The following is a 17,164-nucleotide window of genomic DNA, read 5'->3' on the forward strand; positions in this document are numbered from 1 at the left end:
ATATTTTGTGTGTGTGTACAATTACACTTAAGAATACATAGTTTAAAAATGGACCTTTTCTGTCACATGTAGCATAACGAGTAAATTTTGTAGGGATGGATCAATCTGAAATTTTCACCGATGAATATAAAATACAGACACCGATAACCGATCCAATATAAAATTCCAAATAGTTTATTAACCTTAATAAATGTGTGTTACCAATGCAATGTAATGCACAAAAGCTGTATATTTAGATATTTAAGGGCAAATGAAAGAGAGAAGGGAAAATGAAATAAGAGAAAAAGTGACAAACTACGCACAGCTGCTTAAACAGGGGAGAGAAAACAAAACAAATATGAAGGGGTAAATTGGAACAAAATGGATGGAACTAATAATAAAAAAAAACAAGCATGTTGAAAGTAAATTGGTTAAGTTACCAGGGCCACCTTTAATTTTCAGCACAAAAATAGATTTTAACTTGCCACACCAGATGAAGGAAAGAGTGAAGGGTAGGTCACAGAATGGAGGGGAGGGGAAGAAACTATTAGTTGTGACACCTAGGGTGGTACAGCAAGGTGGAAAAACCAGCCTAGAAAGAAACAAGGAAATTCTTTAGAAGTGTAGCGTGACCAGCCACATAAGGTTATGTGTTTGTTTATCTTGCTGTGAACTTGAAAATGTTCTGGGTAACATTGCAGGAAAAAAAACACTTGTATTATATTATTTTGCATGGATATATTGAATCAGCCTATATCGGCAGATATCGATAGAGAATTGTTTAATGTGTCCCATCTCTAAAATTTTGTATTGACAGACTCAGATGGCAGCACTTACCATCATATTCTGCTCTTGAGCACTCGGAGGAACATGAATTGACTGCTTCGTAATACTGCTCTCGAAGGAGACTTGCGGAACAAGGAGTGCACACATCAAATGGACCCAATGGCCGTCTGTCGTCTGCTTCATTGGACCCCCACGCAACGGACACAGACAGCAACCCTGGAAGAAACAATGTGAATCCAAATCTTACTAAAGTAACAAAGTTTCTCTCAAGTACTTCGTGTCATTGCATATCCTGAAATGCATCAAAAGTCATTAACCAATATGATCACGACTTTATTTCTAAATTTCACACTACGGTCATATTAGTGCTAAACTTATTCTGAACCCATCAGTGTGGAATTATCTGAATACATTGATACTGGAAAATGTAGGTTTTCCAGCAGAATCCCGTTGAACAAAATTAAATTAAATAAATCCCTGTACTTGACTGTCTTTCATGCAGTATTTTTTTTATACAATTACTTTCATATTCACACAAATAAAATTATACAATAACACTAAAATAAAATAATACATAGCATGTTGGTATGTACTTCAGGTTTAAGGAGTCTGCTTCTTGCCATCTTGCTTGCTATTTTCTTTGTTGTTAGTTGGCCTACTTTTACATCATTGTTTCCTTCCAGTTTAAAATGGTTTCAGCTTTACTGGAGGATAAATAAATCCAATTACTTTCACATCTTAGTTAACAGAACTCCAAAATAATAGAGATAATGACAGGAAGATTGTAAGGTTTTAAGAAGAGATTCAATTGTTTATAGCAACATTATTTTTGTTTAAACACACACACACACAAAATGCTCCTTCTGTTCAATGCAACAAAAAAGTTGTGTCTAGGTACCTTCATTTGTGTCCCTTCAATAGTTTCGAGAAATAAACTGTTGTAAGAAAATGTATGAATGGGTTATTATTTGAGGCATATATATATTGTTTCTGACAGAAATACAATATGTAAAATAACACACTGTAATGCTCATTTTTAGTTTTTGAAGGGTGTGAGGCACATTTGGCTCCCATGACTTGACTTGTCACGAAGTGATGTGAAATGAACTGGAAAATAAACTTACACAAGAAATTTAAGTGTATATTTACAAAGCGACACTTTCTGAAGTCCAACTTATCCTGTGAGTTAGGTAAATCACAGAAGATTGATTAATTGTGCTGCAAATATTTGTGAACCAAAAATGGACTCCTTTATTCAAGAATTAACCAATAACTACATAAATGCACTATTAAAAGGGAAATATTTGTGTAATAAGTAGTTTTAAATCAAATTCACGATAGTATTCACCATTTTAACACCGAAATGGCATTTTATATACTGCTTTCAATCCTGAAATATGCCCAGTATTTGTACACAAATCTTGATTTTTATTCATCATAAATCACACATCACAAACACATTCCTCATTCATTAAAAATCATTGTGAACAGGAAAACATATATGCCTACCTCATTTGAATGATTACTCCTGCAGTTGTCACACTTCCAATCAAACTCTCCCTTCACTCTCACACCGTAACATGTGGTGTGCACGCACAGTTTACACTCTGAGCATGTGACGAGCGGGGACTCATCCTCATGTTCCTCGTCACTCATGTCTGTGTCCTCTTCATTCCTCTGAAAATGGATAAGGAACATTCAAAATGTATGAGAATAACTTTCACAACCAAAAACTGTGACATACTACTACATAACTAAGCAACTTGCAAGTTGGCCCGCAAGTTCACCAGACCTTATGCCTTGCAATTACTGGCTGTGAAGACATGTCGAGTTCCAGGTTTATGCACAGAAACCAACAGATCTTGACGACCTGAAGTTCAAGATATGTGATGTCGTCCACAACATTCCAGACGAACACAGACAGAATGCAATTCTCGGATTCAAACGAAGAGTGCAAGAGTGTTTGGACGTGAATAGTACCCAGCTGGAGATGTGGAGATGAGCCAAACCACATCAAACATTAATTTTAATGTTTCCTCTGTGTAACAAAGAATATTTCATTGCAATGAAGCTATTACTTAAAAGTTATAGGTTTTTAGAATCCTGCAGGACTTTTAAACAGCATGGAGTATGACAAAACCATCATTGGCCCTGTCGCAGTAGTGCTAATGCTTGCTGCAAGTTCACATTTGTTGTGCTGTTTGGAGCAGTAAGTGGTGCGGGAGATATTATGCTCATTCCGGGGGTTTAATTAAGAAAACTCTATTTGTGCCTGAATTCGGCACAGAACAGTAATTTTGTTGTATTTAATCTTTGCAGGATGCAGCGCTGTGCATTTTTGGCCATGGTTTGTATATATGCGCTGAGCGTTTCTAAATTTAAGCAGAAAGTTTAAAGAAGAGAGGGGTTGACTTGCAACGGAATCAGCCTACTCTTCTGGACATTGATTGGTGAAGGATGCTTGCCGCGGAAAGAAAGGGGGGGGGGAGAAAAAAAAGGCTTCCGGTGTTGGTGATTATGGAGCTAGAAACGTAATGGTTTGGTGTTGTAAAACCTTCAAAATTCAACCTATTTCATATGGGAACAGAGTTGGGAACAATGTACAACAAGCAGTAACAGTAGCAGTGATGTTCTTGGTATGTTACCTCGAGAAGGTTGCGAGTATTCACAGGCAAGAAAAAAGTGTGTTGCATTGAGTAAGTACAGACTGACTGTGACGTCCACAAGAAGGTAAGTGTGGTACAGGTTACGACGAGTTCTCCAAAGAAGTCGTATGCAATTTTCAGCATGTTGACATCACTGAACAGATTCGCCTTCATCGTAATTTTTATTTTCGGTACAAGTTGCTATAAGACTAGCAGAGAAGGACTTGAGATTGTGGTTTTTGTTTAACGTTGAAGTACACTCTTTCCTTCGTAGTGGAAACTTCTGGTAAATTTCAATGAACAGCAAGAGGATCAAGGGTAGAAAGACTTATTGAATAACTGAAGTGTTTGATCACCCGGGCAAGTTAAGCCGGATGAATCTTGTATTTTTTATAACTCATTATTTGTAACAAACCAAGTTATACAGCTTAGGGTAATACCAAATAGTATATGAAGCCACTGGGTATGATCAGAGCATTATTTGTTTTTCTCTTTTGTTAAATAAACCTTGTTAAATTATGCAGTGATTACATTTCACCATATACATCTCTACAGTGTAATGTGACTTATGTGCAATAATCGAGAATTTTTCTTCCAGGTGGAAAACTTGTGCATGTATGCTGCAGTGGGTATTTGGTGAGTTAGACATTTGAAAGAGTTTCCCTTATCATTTGCTACAACTAGTGTTTGCTAATCCAATTCATACACTTGACAATTATGGTACCTAAAGTGATTCAGGCTATCGTCAACAACTACGATTTGTTTGAGGGTGGGCCAAAGAACTTTGTCCATACAAATTTAATTACAGGTTTTCATATTTTCTGGATTGTTATGCTTCCAATTTTTCATTATCTTTATTTTTTTCTCAAGGCACACGTACTATGTAACTCCAAACTGCGCTGCTAGCGTACCACAATTGTACACAATGAATATGCAGATTGAAGGTTTGGTTTCTTGAAAATCCGTGTGGTGAATTTACAGACAGTGAGGATTACATCCAGATGATACAAATTCTTAATGACTAAATCACGGAAAATAGGGAAACATTTCACACTCTTAATAGTAGATAAAAATTTGTTTAACAACACTAATCAGGGGCAAGGGTGCAATTTTAAATGTGATCAGAAGCATTGGAATGTTCACATTCAAGAACTGAATCCAAGATTACTTGACCACACCTTCAGTTTTAGATCTGTAATAATTTTTTGGTGACATTCTAACTGAACATCTGGTTTTAGTTACCTATAAAAGCATAGCATTTCGGGACACCTACCTTCTGCTTCGAGAACCAATGCTCATCCAAAACAGTCCTGCTGGTGGCAGGTCTGTTTGATGTCTTCGCTGATCTCCACAACAAATACCTCGTTCCAGCCCGAGAAAGCTTCTGCAACAAACAAATAACAAGATAATGCCGCAGTAGAATGAATTTACGATAGGGCCTAGCTGATGCCACTTTGACCACTTACAGATTCCCACCGATCCCAATACTTGGTAACTGAAACAGTTTAAATTATTTCTAAATTTTAAAATGCAGGGTGTCCAGAACAGTGTGTCACTTTTTCAAAATGTATTCTCGCCCCATGTGGTACGAGCATTTCTTCTACAACAAAAAAAAGATATAATCTCTCCAACTTTTGTTAACATATGTTACAAGTTTACATTCAACTAGCCTCCCTGACAAAGGGGTCATTCACACTGAAGACCGAGTGAAGTGCCTTGTCTGGTTCAGCCAGTGCCTGCACAAGTTGAACTTTGTAAGCTCTCAGTTGCAAATGCTTATAAAGCACATCCAATACTGCAGTGTGCGGAATTTTCAACAGCTCACTTTTCCAACTGAATTTCTCGTGCTGTGCAGGAAGGCATCCCAAACTCTCAACTAAACATGATGGGCAACCAGTGCCTTTGCACGGTCAATCTTTCTCCAGGAAAATGCATGCCAATGTCTAATGGGGTTATCAGGTGGATCAAACCCAAACTAATGTTGAAAACTGCATTGAACTGTGATCCCAGACATTTTTTTTCACATATTCTACAACACAAAACACTTTCTGTTATTTCGTCAGCACCATTTTGCACAAACAGTTCGTTCGCATGTGCATGATGGATATTGGTTACATAGAATGAAGGAGAAGAAATAGATGCAATCTTTTCTTGATTAAATGTTTATGTTTTCCACATACACACATATTTTCAACACAACAATGACATATATTTATGTATGGGTTCTTACATAGATAAAAATAAATAAATAATAATCATCAGTGGCGCAACAGCCCTTGAGGGACACTAAATGCAAAATAGCAAAATTGTAAACTAATTGCAATAGAATTAATATCTATTGAACTTGTAATTCACATATTTTAGACACTCTCTCTTTAGAAGTGATGTGGGAACGAAATGATTGGTAAATGCAGAATTCTACTCTGGAGAACAATGCAAATTGTACTGTGTTGGCATGCAAAAAGATGAACTCAAAGGAATGGATATGGGAAAGGGTCCAGCAGGGAAGATACCAGTAGATAGATCATCATAAATTTAATGGATCCTATGAATGCACTAGCTCTACACTGGGCACTTGTAAACTCAAACCAGCATGCATCCTGTAGCTAGAGCCGATCATGTGTGGGAACATCTAACATTATTAGATTGGTTGGTTGGTTGATTTGGTGTTTTAAGTCCACTTTATGCACAGTAAGGTTAATTGGGACTGGATCTCCAGTTTAAAGTGGGATCCGAACCAGTATGTGCCACCACCAGGTATCAAACTCGGGACCCCTTGATTACAAGGCGACGACCCTACCACTGTGTCATCCGGGAGGCCCAACATTATTAAACAATCCCACACCATGGCTTTGGGTTCGAGCGACAGGATGTATGCTGTTTCAAATTTCCTGGAGGAAAGCATAACAACTTTTGTCCTGAGATTTCTGCCTGTGTATGGGACCATGGGACCAGTGGCTACCCACCATTGTGAGGAAATTGGGGAGCTACGAACAAGTAGAGTAACCCAGCCACAGAATCCTACAACAAGGACTGGAGGTTCGTGGTGCTGATCACATGTACCCCATAACCGGTTAGATGATTGCTCACCTCTGCTGAGGCATGTGGAAGCGAGGCCGGCACTCAAAGGCTGCTGTTATAAACATTATTAAAGAATATACTTTTTGAAATCCAATACCTTTCTTGATGAGAAAACCATGCAGAGTGAGCAGTAGGGCTGTTCCTGGCTGCAGAAATTATGGAACAACTTCTCTTGGTGCACATCCCGTGCTGCTTCTTTCCACAGGCCTTGGAAAGCAGCTTTTTCTGCAACAGAACAAAAACAACACCACTTACAACGTTCATTTACATTGCATGTAACTAAATACACTTCCCAGTAGTTATTTTAAAACATTTTAGAACACTATGTTTGATGTTCAGCTATGTTTCTTCTATAGGGTTATTACTTTAATTTCTTATGAATTAAATAAAATATAAAATTGCATCACTTGAGTAACAACAACTACAATTAGTATGCAAGTATACAGATGGAGACATTATTCAGTATATAGACCTACAATGACCCAAAATACAGAATACAGAGGAACTATTAATGATGACTGGACTGGACTTTTTGTATTTGAAGATTCAATGTCTAGGTTAAGTGTGTGCGAGTGCATGTAAGCATTCTGTTTTTAGTTCCATCACAGTCTAGCTGGCGGTATGTATTAGTGTACAGAAAATGGCAGAGGTGAGCAATTTTTCTTTCAAGAAATGTAAGTCGTGAATGAACACTGTCAGATTTCTACCTGTGGGCGACTGTGAAGAACAATGCTCGATTTGATTTTTGTTATTCAGCATTGTTTTTCTGACACTTTTGACTAATCACACTAATGATGACTAATGATTATATGGAATTGATGGAGGGACACCTACAAAAACACCCATGCCCAGGTTGCGATGTGGACCTGGGATCCATAGCATTGTAGTGTGCTGTGCTAACCATGAAGAATGATGTGTAAGCCACAAAGCCACAGACACTGGATGACTTGAGACATGCGATTGAAACTACCTGTGCTGCCATTCCCGTGGAAACTGTATCTGATGTTTGTCGATCTGCACTCCAGATAATTTACACACGTGGTCATTTTGAACACTATAACTTCAAAGTATGTGATACCAAAAAAAGTTAATACTTGCTATATGCGTGTTCCTGTTACTAGCGATGAAAGAGTGTAAACACTATTTTGGGACACACTGTATATGGGCATATCAGCAAATTTGCTGATAATTTCATGAATCCAACATTCCAACAAACTGCCAAGAAATTGAAAAAACAAAAGTCAAAGTTTGTTTCAAGTCTACTTATTGCTCAGATAGACTAATCAGGGCTGCACTACGGTTTTAAAATGGGATCTGAACGATTTTGACCCTTGTGCTGATTCAAGGTAACAAGACATTTCTTCAAAGTCCAACTATTCACACCTTATTACTGCTGATTAATTCACTGGACTTGTTACCTCTAACACCTCAATCTCCAAGAACAAAAGACATAATAAACTAACACATACCATCATATTCCTCATCACTATCATCATCCGAGACATCCTCTTGGTCAGATCTATGGTTAGTCTGCAAAAATAAAGCAATCAAAATTGTTCAAATGTGTCAGATTAAGTCACAACTTCATAAGTATGGACCAGTAACATTTAAATAAAAATTTTCAGAAATAAGTACTCTTTAGGGCCGAGTCGATATCAATATGAGTGGTATCGGAAAGGATCAGTTGCAACGCGATCACTGATATCGGTCAATACTTTACACAGTCTACAAAAATGTCACGTGACAATTTTGCAAATCCTGCAAATTATGCAGAAATCAATCAGAATAACATTAAACACAAAACTAATATATCAGGATGTTGAGCAAGCACAACTCGGATGGTTTGGACACCTCAGCAGAATGCCTGAACATCAAATACCTAAACAGGTATGGGAGGACTGGATGTGTAGAGACTGAAAGGAAGACCACGTAGGACATGGAATAAGGAAATGAAGGATATCCTGAACGGGAGGAACATCTCGTGGAGTGAAGGAAGTTGGCAGAAGATCGTGACAGATGGCGAGCTCTCTGTAAAACCTCGACACCAATCGGTAGAAGAGGATCGGAATAATTAAGATATTTCATGTGAAATTATGTGCAATATTTTACACAAACTCTTGTTAGATCGATATGGTAAAGCTGCAATAGAAAAATTAATATTTTTAAATACTATGAGTTGTTTTGGATCAGTACAATTTTCAAGTATAACTATCGGCTCAGCCCTGGTGCTCAAAACAAACATTATTTGTACATGCGTGGGCATGTGAATGCAGAAGGCATTAAGCTGTCTCATATGTTACATGCAAAATACAGATTTAATCCGGATGTGTCCCTAAACAAATATTTTTTCTGGAGTAGGGGGGAGAGAGGAAGGGAGGGAGGGGGAGGGGGAGAGAGGGGGGAAACAGATACACACACACACACAAACAACTTCAAGGCACAGAATCATGAAATTATATTTTAACAATCAAAACTGTCAGGTACGTGATACATGTACGAATGAATGTCTGTGGAGAAAAGACATTGATGGCAAATATTAGTAGTTGTACATACATTCTTTATCAGCATTCTTTATCAGCGGGGCAACTGCATTTGAGGGTGGCAGCTTTACAGCGTGGGGTGCATCGAGCTCATTGTATCCTATACGTGGGTCAGGCTAGGAACCAGCCCCCATTCACAGGTGCAGAACGGCTATTTTGACGAAACCCCGTTTCCCTGATGGCCGCTTCGAGGGGAGGGATTGGCAGTGGTAGGCATAATTGACTTAACAGCACGTGACTGACATAAAGGTGGTTTCCCTGATTGCTATGACGGAGTGACTATACTGCTGTTGTTTTCTGCTTCTACTACAATGAACTTGAAGTAGCTTCTCAATTGTCCTAGATGGACTTTTCTCCCACTTTAGGATAGGTGGTGTATGATGAAACTCGTGAAGGACATACAAAGAACACTCACGTCCAGGCTGAGATCCCTAGTGGATCTGTAGCATACTAACCACTCCACCACAGAGTTAGTTCAATTGTTATGATGCCCAGTAAACATAAAACGTTTGGAGTTCCACCTAGGACTGTCCTTTATGAACAATCTGTTGCCTGGTATAGTATCTCCACAACAAACTTGAAATTCTTTTGCTTCTCCTGTTTTAGTTTGTTCAAAACCTGCATTTAGTGCATTTCTGCTACAAAAGTGTTGCTGAAACAGTAAATTTCCCTGACTTATCCAGAAGAAGTAAATTCCCTGACCTCTCCAGCATTTCCAGACACCCTGTGAAGTACATCAATTAAGGTGGTGAATGAAAAATTCAGTCTTCAAGATACTGGATTGGTACAATACTGGCATGGGAAAATCTTTCAAATTGATTCATCCGCAATCAATTTCTTTGGTACCAGTCTTGTCTATTCTCTATTACTTTTATATATATTCTTTCGTATTTCTAAAAATTAAAAATACAAAACTATTTATTACTTATGTAAAATTAGTAGGGATGGGCCGATATAAATTTTGGCCAATACCGATACAGTACCGATACCAATAACCGATATTCTACCGATCAGATATAAGATTAGAAATGGTCCTTGAAGACCCTGAAATTTTCATTGATCTCTGTAATAAATGTGTGTTTCGAGCTGATTGCAATGCAAAAGAAGTTGAATATTTAGACATTTACTATTTCAAAAAGTAGGGCATGGAGATTATCCATAAAAATTACAACAAAATGGCAGAATTTTGCACTAAATTATAAGATATTTATCGATATATCGGATCAATAAAATAATCGGTAATTTTACTGATAAACCGATATGCCTATATCGGCCGATACCGATAGAGTACCGATTAATCGGTCCCATCCCTAAAAAAAGAGTATCTATTTTGTACACAGACAATGTTTCGGGAACCACTGTTCCCTTCTTCAGGTCCTATATTTCAGCTATCCGAAAATTGCCATAGCCTCGTCAATTCATACTCATCAGGAAAAAGGAAATGGTACATTATGGTAAAGGTAAAATATTTGGAAAATGCTAAACCCTTTGCTTGATCCATGCTCACTGCTATTTGTTAAAATAATCACTACAAAACCTTCCACTTAAAAACCAGTGCAAGTTAAAACTTTTAAAAAAGAAAAGATACCCCCTTATAACACTATTCCCATGCGGTCTGCCTGTGCTTTCCTTATCGTATACCTGAGCTTCACCTAGTACATATATATACAAAATGTGCAACTCATAAGATAAAACCCCACAGAAACAAAAACCACAGTTAAGCTATAAAGTATAAATAATTGAGCAGAAATTATAAATAAAAAACAACCACCAATTTTGATTTTAAAATGGGGGAGGGATGAAATGACATGCAGGGACACAATGCATAAAGCAAACTACCATTACCTCTTTTCCATTTTCCAATGATAGTGTTGGCAGATCCAATGGTGGAGCAGATTTGGCAACATTGGCAGAAGGACTTGTGACAGACGAGGAAACGGAACAATGGAGGCTGTTGTTGTCACAACAAGGGAAACTTGTTTGCATTGTTTTGTCAGTTCTATCCTTCGTTTCACACACTGTCTGCACGCAAGTGTCCACGGAATGAAGAGACTCGTACTGCACTTCCTTTTCCACTGAAATCGGACGCTGCACTTGGCACACGCTGGCACATCCCGAAAGTGAACCGGTAACTTCTGTCTGAATTTCCACACAGTTTAAGGGTCCGGTTGGAGCATTCTGTATTCCCACATCGCACATTTCCTTCTTTACTTCCGTCACTTGGATTCCAGTCCCGCAGGTTTTCACTGTAGAATCTGGTTCATCGGTCGCTTGACCATTTGAGAGTGTGCATGCATTTTCCCCATCTACGTCTGCTGGCTCGAGTTTAACTTCCACGTCACTGTCTTTATCAGCCATTTCCAATTCTGTTTTATCATTATCTCTCTCAACTGATTTCGCCTCATCTCTCTCAACTGATTTCGCCTCATCTCTCTCAACTGATTTCGCCTCAACTGCATTGCATTCTGATTTCTGTCCCTCAATTTGACTGGTGTCTTGAATCTCACAGGAAGATTTATTCTCTTCTTCTTCTTCTTTTGGTTCAGTCTTAATTTTAACGTCGCTCAACGCTTCCGTCGTTGAACTACTGGCATTGTCATCGTCATCATCATCCAAGACGATAGTCTCTATTTCAGACGGATCCTTTTTCTTCACCATGTGCTTAGTTTCTATCGTCATTTTTATCTTTCTTGGTTGCTTCTTATGCAGGTCCTTATCCACTGATTTGTTGGTCAGCTTATTCAACTTCAATGTCTCTATCACCAACTTTTCTAACATCGAATGGTCCAAACTGCCCTGGGTTGTTACGAGCTTGGTCTTCTTGCCACCCATGTTTGCCACTAGCTGGATACGCATCCGCTTTCCTTCTGAATTGATCATGGTTGGACTCAAGGCAGCTGCTGCGGACTTTGGTATCTGCAGCACAAAGTTACCAATTTTGCTCACCACAGTCATTGGGCAGGCCATAGGCCCTTTGACGGTACTTTCTGTGCTCGTAGATGGAGCAGATGCAACTGGGCTGGTTGACTGTGTAACTTTAGTACCAGGTGAGGGTACGCTAGTATCAGACGAGCTGGCTGACTGCGTAACTGGTGTTGGGCTAGCAGCAGGTGTTTTATCATCAATCTGTTTTGAAGTTTTGTCAGTTTGTACACTAGGCTGAACATTCTTCTTGGATGGTGAATTACTCATCAGCATGTTTTTCTTTCTGATTGTACTCAATGGAGACCTGAACTGCCTCAGGCCTTCGGACTTCACTTCTGATTTTCGCACAGGTAACAAAAATACTCCAGCCGCAGGAGATGTAGAATTTGGACTTTGTGTGCTCTCGCTTGTGGCACTAATAATTGTTTTGCTTGGAGATTCTTTGGATTCTTCTTTCTCATCATTTGTAGACTCCTGCGGTGAATTCTGTTTAAGTTCTTTATCAACCTTCACTTCATCTTTTGTGGTTGACTTCGGCTGCACTGGTTTCTTCACATTATTTGATGATTTCTTTTGCGGTGACTTTGACTGCGGTGTTAATTGTTTATCCTTCTTTGCTTCATTATCTTTAAGAGGCATGACTTTATCAGTGTCTAACACACCAGCAGGCTTTACTGCAGTGGCTTTTTCAAGAACATTGGGAGAAACTGCAGCTTTATCAACCAGAACAGCATCTGCAGATTCTTCAGTTTCTGCCTTGGGTTCTTCTTTTACCTCTGCAGACTCAGTCTTGACTTCTGCAGATTCAGTCTTGACTTCTGCAGATTCAGTCTTGACTTCTGCAGATTCAGTCTTGACTTCTGCAGATTCAGTCTTGACTTCTGCAGATTCAGTCTTGACTTCTGCAGATTCAGTCTTAACATCCGCAGATTCAATCTTAACATCCGCAGATTCAATCTTAACATCCGCAGATTCCATCTTAACATCCGCAGGTACCATCTTAACAAGCTCTTCCGCCTTCGGTGCTATCTTAACAAGCTCTTCCACCTTCGGTGCTATCTTAACAAGGTCTTTCACCTTCTTAACTTTGGTATTACATGCCAACCTTTCATTCACGTACATGCGGAACTCCCCAATCTTCTCTGGCGTATCAAGCTCGGTGTTGTTTTTCTTTACAAAGCTCATGTACGCCTCCAGGTAAGTCTTTGCCTCCTGCGTCCACGGAATGGTCTTCACAATCTTCTGGGTGGGAGATTCCATTACGAGGTTCACCTGAGCTTCCTCAGTTTTAGGATCCCTCTTTGGGCCGAGGACAAGGACAATCTGATCCTTCCTGACCTTAGGTCCTCTCTTCCTTCCCTGCTTACTGCCCTTCTGCAAATTCCCTCCGTCTGGTTGATACAGCTCGTCTTCCAAATCCTCCTGCTGTCCACCAACTGCCAATCCGCCTGCTTTTACGTCATTATTCTCCAATTTCATCTTATCCACAAGAATGTCAGTTCCACTTGCCTCCTCCTCAGCCTTTATCTTTTTCCTTCTGCTAGTGTCGTCACTGTCCGCTGTTCTCTTCCGTTTAGGAGGTTTCTTCTTTTTAAGGCCATAACCATCGTCAGCAATTGTTGCTTCTTCCACCTCTGGAAAAACCAAAAACAATAAAAGATTGGTAAATTAAAAAGAGACAGTAACACTTACGTTACAAAGTTAAGACAAACAAAACTCAATTTATAATGACTAAATTTCTACGTATATTAATACACATGGACACAACTTCTGGTACTGTTTTATTCTTTTTTGCTTTTCAAGGTACATTACTAGACTGAGGCAATACCACTTGGAACTGATGCTGATACTCTTACTGGGTTCATTCTAAAAGTTGCATTAAGCAGAAGATTTACAATTTTGTACCAGTTATGCATTTATTTCAATATTGTCCAAATGAGCACAGCTACTAACAAAAACTGGGCGTATGCCAGAGTATGAATGTCTCCCCATGTTGCAAGTGGAAGCATTTCTTTAATGTTTACTATTAACACATTGGGGTCTCACGACGGGCATAGCCCGCAGTGCACTTAAAGTTAATGTGGACGAACGACGGGCATAGCCCGTCCCGCGGTATTCAATTGCTTTGCCGATTGAACGACGGGCTATGCTCGTACTTCGTCTCATGCGCAAATCACATGAAGTTTCAACTTTTCCACCTGTCAATTACAGCTTCAATCTGTCCTCATCCCTTTCATATATTTTCATATGCCATCGGAAGTTTGATACTCCCAAGAGAACAAATAAAATAATACTCCCATAAGTGCAATGCATTTCTCCTTACATCCTACAGGCATCCAGGCTGTGTTGCCAAACCTGATGTGTATAAAAGAGCTACATTTCACCTTAAATGAAGTTAAAACTGTGATTTACAAACGCTGAATAAAATGTCTCCTATGGTAATTTTTAGTTGTCGAAGGGGTTGGTGGGGGTTTTATCACTGTTAACTTTAAAGTGATGACAATTTATTCTTAGTTTTCACCATCTAGATTAGGCAGCATCACCCATCTCAATAATTCATCGATGATCGTATGAAATCGAAAATAAATTGTTCCTGGATCACAATATTATGTCATCTTCATATGTCAGCCACTGTTCTATAAAATAGTAGCTGGGGAGGTAAGAGGGGATGAGGCCACGTAGCCAATATAACAATATCACGTCACTTGCAAAAACTCATGGCAAAAGTGGTCTATGGCATCATAGTGGGGCATGAGGGCGAGTGCCACAGTTCATATCAAACGAGTGCATGAAAGCCAGATCTGGCTCCAAAAGAGCTAAGTTGGCAACAGTGATCCCAGCTGCCTCTGGCGGAAGAGCATCACAGAAACTGTTCCTCATACTCTTAAGTTTAACATGTTGAATGAGTTGTGGCCAATGGCCGTTTCACAAGTCCTGTCGTGAACTTGATGAAGTTTGTTATGGTGTTCCTTACGTCAATTTTCATGCAATGCATGATGGCTTCAAACTGCACTAGTTCGGAAAATGCATTTTAAATGTAATTGAGAGTAATACAAAGCAACATTCACAAAAAGTACTGCCCGTGTTTGTTTTCCACACACAAAGGATAGACTAGGTTTGGAATTCAGATTCTGAGGTGGGATTATCAATTTAATGACTGAATATAAACTGTAACATTTTGAAGTTATGAAGTAAAAGTATCTTGGTGTACTATCAACGAGTGTCAGTACTAGGAAACTTACAGTCAGTACTCTAGCAGTCTTTATAACAATACATCCAAATTAAAAGTTGACATTTAACATAGGTACAAGAGAATGTTCAGTTTCACAGGTGCTTACCAACTGCCTGGCAATTATTATTAGAAAGAATTGCTAGTGAAAATTCAGTATAGGCTAGTGCCTGCAATATAAACTTTATAAAATAAGAGAGCTTCTGGAAAGTTTACAGGTTTTTTTCTGGAAGAAATGAATACCAGGCAATGATTTAAAGCATAAACAAATTTATTGAGTTGTTTCACGGATATTTCACACCAAAGTATTAGGATGTATCAAAAAGTAAGGTGAATTTGTCTGTAAAACCCAGAGTTTTTTGTGTAGCTAATTAAATATTTTGTATGTGTTAGATACCAAGGTGATGCAAGTCTGGCGGCAATTACAGCCTTCTACGTCAATCCGTCTGGTACCTAGAGCAATTCAAAGATGGCGCAATGACTTGAACATTACTCCAAGGAGGAGGTGCGTGGTGTTATTAGTTTTTTATGGGTCAAGGGAGAGAAACCATCTGAAATTCATCGAGAATTGTTTGGAGGTCTATGGAGAGAGTGTTATGTCGCAGAAACAAGTGTATGTGTGGTGCAACTCATTTGCAAGTGGTAGGAGTAGTGTGACAGATGATGACAGAAGTGGCAGACCAGCAACGTCCATCACCGACAGGAATGTGTGCGACATGGATGTGATGATTCGTGAAGACAGAAGAGTCAGGTTGCATGACATTGCTGATGCATTGAACATATCATATGGTTCAGTGAAGAGTATCGTCCATGACCAACTTGGCTTCAGGAAAGTGTGTGCACGCTGGGTGTCCAAAAATCTGAGTGTGGACCAAAAACACCACCGAATGGCCATTTCCCTGTCCCACCTCACACGATATGCCCACGAAGGCAGTGGTTCCTATGTCGAATTTTAGTGTGGTACCATGTGTCAAACATACTACAGTTTCATATTTTTTCTATGCACGTTTTTCAATAAATCTAAAAATTTACCATACTTTTTGACACGCCCTAGTAGAAGCGACACACAACAAGCTGCAAGCAGCACATATCACTTGGAAGCAAACCCTCAATAATCAATTGAATCTTTCGAACCGAAGTGACTTGACAAGCTGCACGTGTAGCTTGGACTGGGCCATCTTGTTCACATATGTGTAGGGAATGCTTTGACCCAACGAGCTATATTTAAACTCTAGAAGGGGGCCCAACCCTAGGCCACACAACACGTTTAAACCTCTAATTTGTTTACATAATAAAGTATCGATATGTACAATGTTTGAAGACAAACACAATGTTCCTTTGGCTTTATCAAGTTTGTTGGTGCAGTTATCGGCTGCAATTTGCCTTTCAACATCATGTAAACAGTCCATGTTTTGCCATTTAGGACGCGACTGCTTTTGTTTGAAACAGCCAGCACATTTAGGCATGTTAGTTCAAAATAGAACAGTCAACGTGCTAAAGTACTCTAGTGCATTGTTTCTCAACTGCCGGGCCCTCACATCAACTATATTGAGCTGCAAAAGGTTCTGCCCAAAGTAGATGACAAATAAGATAATCCCAATTTCATGTTTAAGTTGGAGTTTTAGTTTTCTAAAGTCCATTTTTATGCGCAAATAGACAAATCAGGACTGGACCTACAGTTTAAAGTGAGATCCACACCACTATGTGCCTATACCGGGTATCGAACCCAGGATCACTTAATTATAAGGAGACTAGATATCCCTTCGTCACCCATATTATTATATTTGTTAGCAATCCTATATGTAATAATCTTTATGATTACGCCAGAATTTACTTATCAATATTTAATTTCATGGGTACATGATAATTCATGTATAAAATCTTAAATACTGGAAAGGTATTTACTTGGAAATTTTTTAAAAAAAATGGCTGGACATGGTTTAATAAAGGTTCAGAACCATTTCTCTAGTGTTTAGTTC

General features: G+C 38.9%; 1 protein-coding gene across 8 annotated transcripts in view; it reads right to left on the reverse strand.

Moving 5' to 3' along the window:
- LOC145995971 (uncharacterized) overlaps positions 1-17,164 on the reverse strand; it is a 133,608-nt gene that overhangs the window by 20,168 nt on the left and 96,276 nt on the right. For all 8 annotated transcript variants that reach the window (XR_014442737.1, XM_083132061.1, XM_083132064.1 and 5 more), the window contains 6 exons: positions 10,877-13,590; positions 7,961-8,021; positions 6,589-6,716; positions 4,684-4,794; positions 2,275-2,442; positions 817-981 (listed from right to left, as the gene is read on the reverse strand). Coding sequence is in view for 7 of the 8 variants with exons in the window: in XM_083132061.1 (XP_082988187.1) it covers positions 817-981; positions 2,275-2,442; positions 4,684-4,794; positions 6,589-6,716; positions 7,961-8,021; positions 10,877-13,590 (3,347 nt within the window). In the remaining variant the exon portion in view is untranslated. The remainder of the gene's footprint in view (positions 1-816; positions 982-2,274; positions 2,443-4,683; positions 4,795-6,588; positions 6,717-7,960; positions 8,022-10,876; positions 13,591-17,164) is intronic.

Source organism: Lepisma saccharinum, chromosome 12 (genome assembly GCF_977018435.1).
Source record: "Lepisma saccharinum chromosome 12, izLepSacc3.1, whole genome shotgun sequence".
Classification (NCBI taxonomy): Eukaryota; Metazoa; Arthropoda; class Insecta; order Zygentoma; family Lepismatidae; genus Lepisma; species Lepisma saccharinum.